The sequence below is a fragment of the Otolemur garnettii genome, unplaced genomic scaffold (assembly GCF_000181295.1).
Source record: "Otolemur garnettii isolate 467f Iridium unplaced genomic scaffold, OtoGar3 scaffold00047, whole genome shotgun sequence".
In the NCBI taxonomy this organism is placed as follows: Eukaryota; Metazoa; Chordata; class Mammalia; order Primates; family Galagidae; genus Otolemur; species Otolemur garnettii.
Genome location: NW_003852442.1, coordinates 13,544,783 through 13,550,161, shown reverse-complemented (window position 1 = coordinate 13,550,161; position 5,379 = coordinate 13,544,783). Strand labels below are relative to the sequence as shown.

Here is a 5,379-nt window from a genome sequence, read left to right as displayed (position 1 = left end):
GAGAATTTCTTAAGTGCAAGAGTTTGAGGTTGCTGTGAGCTGAAGCCATGGCACTCTACCCAGGGTGACAAAGTGAGACTGTCTCAAAACCAAAACAGAACCAACCAAAAACCTGAACGGGCCAGAACTGATTAATTGGCCAATTCTTCATCACATTGGCATTGCACTGAGTTTCCTTGCTCTGGTCAGGAGCCTCTGCTAACTTTATTAGTAGCAAGAGAGCTTGATTCCAGCACTGCTTTCCAGTGTACTCCCCCATGTTACCTGGACCATTGGCAGGCTTGACGTTCAAGTGACATTTATGCACCAACTTTGGCCTTTGGTGGCTGAGGGTTATGTGCCCTCAGCCACCAGTTTGTAAATGCTGGAATGAAAGGATCTTGACTGCTCTGTCTGCAGCTTCATGTTAGCTACTTACTTGTGTTTTTAAAATTTCACTTCTAGGGCAGCGCCTGTGGCTCAGTGAGTAGGGCACTGGCCCCATATACTGAGGATGATGAGTTCAAACCCGGCCCCAGCCAAACTGCAACAAAAAAATAGCCGGCGTTATAGTGGGCTCCTGTAGTCCCAGCTACTCGGGAGACTGAGGCAAGAGAACTGCCTAAGCTAGGAGTTGGAGGTTGCTGTGAGCTGTGATGCCACAGCACTCTACTGAGGGTGATAAAGTTAGACTCTGTTTCTACAAAATAAATAAATAAATGAATAAAATTTCACTTTCAGTTATTATTATTATTTTTGAGAGTCTCAAGCTGTTGCCTTGGGTAGTACTGTGGCATCATAGCTCACAGCAACCTACAACTCAGACTCAAGTGATCCTCTTGCCTCAGTTTTTATTTTGTAGTAGAGATAGGGTCTTGCTTTTGCTCAGGCTGGTCTCAAACTCATGAGCTCAAGCAATCCACCCACCTGGGGCTCCCAGAGTGCTAGGATTATAGGCATGAGCCACCCTGACTGGCCAGTTACTTTCTTTCAATCAGGTCCTTGTCCTTTTTAAATATGATTATGCTTCCCCATCTGGGCGCAGAGCCACATGCCTGGCTGTTTTTTGTTTGTTTGTTTAGCAGGCCTGGGCTGGGTTTGAACCCAGGTTTGAACCTGGTTTAGCAGCCCCAGAGCATGTGGTCAGCGCCCAAACCACTGAGCTATGGGTGCCACTGAAATTCACTTTTCTAAAAAAGAGCAATTCTTTTCTAAATCCTCTGCCTACATTGGCTTTCACCATGAAAGTGGATTTAATATGGACCCAGTTTTTTTTTTTTTTTCCGGCCAGGGCTGGGTTTAACCCACCACCTCCGGTATATGGGGCCAGTGCCCTACTCCTTTGAGCCACAGGCACTGCCCTGGACCCCTGTTTTTGGTATAAATAGAGCTTCCCCAATGGCTCAATCTCTGACCTTGGTGATGACTCCCTTTCAGTGTGACTGCACCTGGAGCCAATTTCCTTCTGCACGGTTCATTGCCCCCCCCACCCCCCGCCCCAAAGCTATATGGGAGGATGGGTCTTTCCTAGGCTTAATTAACTGCAAACAATTTTCTCTGAACAACTTACTAGACTTCCTACTAGTATATTTTGAACCCTTTTTGGGGGCAAGAGTAGCTAAACTTGGCTTGGCACCTGTAGTTCAGTGATTAGGGCGCCACATAAACCAGGGCAGCTGAACAAAAAATGTGGCAGGCACCTGTAGTTCCAGCTACTTGCGAGGCTGAGGCAAGAGAATCACTTAAGCCCAAGAGTTTGAGGTTGCTGTGAGCAGTGACACCACTGTACTCTTACCAGGGTGACATAGAGAGACTTGATCTTTAAAAAGAAAAGTGACTAACTCAAAATGAGGTAAGAGGCAATTTATCTAAAACTGAGTTCTTTGTCTCTTGACAAAGCTCTGACAGTTTCTTTCTTTCTTTTTTTTTGAGACAGAGGCTCTCACTTTATCACCCTTGGTGAGCTGTGGCGTCACAGCTCACATCAACCTCCTACTCCTGGGCTCAAGTGATTCTCTTGCCTCAGTCTCTCAAGTAGCTGGGCCTATAGGCACCTGCCACAACACCTGGCTATTTTTTGGTTGTAGTTGTCATTGTTTGGCAGGCCTTGGCTGGATTTGAACCCACCAGCTCTGGTGTATGTGGCTAGTATCTTAGCCACTTGAGCTACAGGCGCTGAGCCAACTCTAACAGTTTCTTAAAGCCGGTTAGTGTGATGCTTATTGATTTTTCCACAGTAAGTGTGGTAACCAAAAGCATGTAGTGCAAAGTCAACATGATCTAAGAATTGGCCAACTAATCAGTTCTGGCTCACTCAGGTTTCAAAGATAGAGCATTAATACTGGGTTTTAGAGAAGGCAGGCTACAGCAGCCCCCTTTCACCAGCTGTAAGCTTTCTGCTCCTGCCCCAATTGTGACAGAAAGGGGCTCATGGCTCCCTCTCAATTATCACCCCGACCCCCACCCTAGCTCCATGGCCTCCACCCAAAGAATGAGCCAAGTACCAGCTGCCCAAGAGATCTGAGCAGCAAAATCCTCCCCAAGTCTGTTAAAGGTAAAAGGAGACCTAAGGTATCTGAACCTGTTGAGATGTTAGTAACTTCCTAAAGCTGTTATTAAACACTTCTTGTGCTGGGGCCGTTCTGTTTTCTCTTTCACTTCCACAAGCAAACTGGCATCCAAAGCAAACCAAGGACACACACACACAACCCCTATGTAAAAATAAGAACTCTGTGAAGACAGTTAACCACAGCCTTCCCTGCATATTTAAACACAGCTTTCAGAGATCTGGGGACTACATTATTATCAAATCTTGGTTCAGAGCATAGTTATACAGGTCTCATGAACTCATTTCTACTGAGAATGAATCTACTTGCCCCATTTATCTCCAGACAACATTGTCAGGAAACATCTATTCCTTTGGGGGCAGGTATTTTTCTTCTCAACTTGTTGGCATATTTTGTCCATAGCTGATTTCAGGCAAACATTTCTAGCATCTTCCTCCAGCTCAGTTTGGCATGCTTTGGCACATCACCACTTCCTGTCAGAGTCAAATCAATACGAAGTTGATGCCAAGTAAGACACACCCAGATCAAAACCATAGCGTTTGCTTCTTGGTCTTCAGACTCTTCTGCTCCAGCCAGAAAGCCTCAGTCATTCACCTCCATCCAGTGGACGTTTGTGAATGTCCTGCTGTCCATTTTGTCAATGAACAAGCAACCCTGCAAGTGGTCCATCTCGTGTTGGACGATGCGGGCTGCCCAGTCACTCGCCTGCCACACCACATGCTCCCCTCCGGGGTCCAGCCCTACAAAGGAAGGTACAGCCTGAGTGAGTGGGGACAGCTCAACTGCATCATTCTCAACCTCCTTCCTCTCTTCCCTACCCCCTCTTTGTGGCCATTTACAGGAGGCAGCAGCAGAAAGTGAATATAGACAGCAGTCTTCCAAGGAACGATGCTTCAACTCCGCTCATTACCAAGTATTCCACCGGGTTCCTAACCCGAGTAATTAGGTTTTTGGACTTTGTGAATGAGAGATGGAAAGTTAGCAGTATCTTCCTAAGATGTTTCTTTTCTGAATGCCCCTCCCACCTCCGAGGTGTTGCTGTGTATTTCAGCTTGGGACACCACTGACTTTCTGACCCTTGTGGGCCATCTGGCTTGCTGTGGAGGAACAATCATCATAACCCCAGCAGAGAACCACATTCTGCAAAGCAACATGTAGTGTGACGGGGTCTAGGCAAAGCCGAGTCCCACTTCAACCCCATCGTGACAGCTCTTATCAGGTCAAAAGTGTGGGTGAGTGCTGGAGACAGAGTGAGTCACGGGGACAGAGAGAGGACCAGGTGTGAGGTATCAGGAATTAGAGCGCCCTCCCAGCCCCATGCTGCTCTCATAGAAGCCTCTGTCAGTTCTGAGTCCCGTCCATTCCTAAGCCCTGCTAATCGCCGGGCAAGGAGAGACACACGCGGTCACCCACTGGCCGGGGCCTCGCACCTGAGATCTGCACGGCCTGGAAGCGGGGCACACAGGCCAGGAAACCAGCGACGCTCTCACAGCCCTCGGAGAAGGTGACCAGCCGGTTGTCCAGCACCCGCATGCTGGGATTCACGAACACACGCAGAGGGAAGGGCTCTATTTGGCGCAGCTCGCGCACCCGGGGCGCGTAGGCGCGGTATAGCGCCTCTGGGAGCTCCAGAGCCAGGACCTGCAGGGGCACCCCCAGCTGCGGCGCGCTCAGCCCCACGCAGCGCCGGCGCCGCATCACCTGCACCAACCGCTGCACCAGCCGCTGGAGGTCGGGCCCAGCCAGCTGTGCCCGCTCCACCGGGGCCGCGACGGTGCGCAGCACTGGGTCGCCGACCTGGCACACGTGCGAGAAGGGCGGCTGCGGCGCCCCCAGCACCAGGCGCCTCACGTAGCGCCAGTAGGAGCGCTGGCGCGTTGGGCCCTCGAGGCTGTCCGGGGCGGCGGCGGAGCTGCAGGCCCGGGCGCCGCCGGCCGCTGCCTCCTCTGGCCACAGCAGGGCCGGCCCGGCGCAGCGACGCGGCCGCAGCAGTCCGGGCAGGAACGCCGGCAGAAGGTCGCCGCACAGCCGGCCCATGGCGCCCGCGGCGTCCCGCCCCGCCCCGCCCCGGCCGCGGGGGAAGCCGGGAAGCGCCGCGCGCACCTCCCGCCAGCGAGGGCGCCGGACGGCGGTGACAGTCGTGCAGCTTTATTGTGTAGTTCCACCAGGTACAAGAGGCACCCCGACGTCGTCATCTCCCCACCACCACCTTCGCGGGCTCACACCGCGGCCCCGGCCACTGCCCTCCCCGCCGACCTGCCTACCAGCCCTGGTGTCCTAAGTCCCCACGGCAGGCGGGTCCCCCTGCGGTGGCTCCTCCGAGTCCACCTCCTGTTGGCCACTCTCAGGGCTGGCTGAGGGGGCAGGCTCGGGGCCCGGCTCCTCCTCCAGGGGCTCCGGTGCCCGCGGTGTGAGCTCGGGCGCTGGCTCCTTTCCATCAGGAGGGAAGACTGGCTCTCTCTTAGGCAGGAGGAAGGCGAGGGGCTCCTGAACTACGCGGGTGTTCACGTGCCCAAGGTCTCCGTATTTGGAGAGCTGAGTGGGTGGGATGCCTGCATAGATGGTGGAGAAAGCAAAATGGGGGTAAAGTTATTAATACAAATTAATATAGAGGTCACAGAAAAAAAAAAACATTTAGATGAATGAACACCAGCTAGGTGCGGTGTGGCTCATGCCTGTAATCCTCTCGGCAGGCCAAAGCAGGAGGATCGCTTGAGCTCAGGAGTTGGAGATCAGTCGGAGCAAACAGAGACCCTGTCTCTATTGAAAGTAGAAAAACTAGCCGGGTGTTATGGTAGGTGCCTGCAGTACCAGCTACTTGGGAGGCTAAGGC

The 5,379-nt window shown here is 52.6% G+C and overlaps 2 protein-coding genes across 2 annotated transcripts in view; both read right to left on the bottom strand.

Moving 5' to 3' along the window:
- Positions 1–2,734: 2,734 nt before the first annotated feature.
- PDF (peptide deformylase, mitochondrial) lies at positions 2,735–4,583 on the bottom strand. The gene is made up of 2 exons (XM_023514129.1): positions 3,977–4,583; positions 2,735–3,286 (listed from the first exon to the last, which is right to left on the bottom strand). The coding sequence occupies exons 1-2, from the start codon at positions 4,581–4,583 to the stop codon at positions 3,129–3,131; spliced, it is 765 nt and encodes a 254-aa protein (XP_023369897.1). The 3' UTR covers positions 2,735–3,128.
- Positions 4,584–4,694: 111 nt separating this feature from the next.
- The window catches only part of COG8 (component of oligomeric golgi complex 8), a 13,076-nt gene continuing 12,391 nt past the window's right edge, over positions 4,695–5,379 (bottom strand). Inside the window, exon 5 of the mRNA XM_003791449.3 lies at positions 4,695–5,098. Coding sequence (XP_003791497.3) covers positions 4,824–5,098 — 275 coding nt within the window. The 3' untranslated portion in view covers positions 4,695–4,823. The remainder of the gene's footprint in view (positions 5,099–5,379) is intronic.

Bases quoted from the DNA above. Each gene is read 5' to 3' on its own strand.
- PDF (XM_023514129.1), bottom strand. From the start codon at position 4,583: ATGGGCCGGCTGTGCGGCGACCTTCTGCCGGCGTTCCTGCCCGGACTG. The intron at 3,287-3,976 runs GTGCGAGGCCCC...CTTCCTTTGTAG, and splicing joins CCAGGCCGTGCAGATCTCAG to GGCTGGACCCCGGAGGGGAG.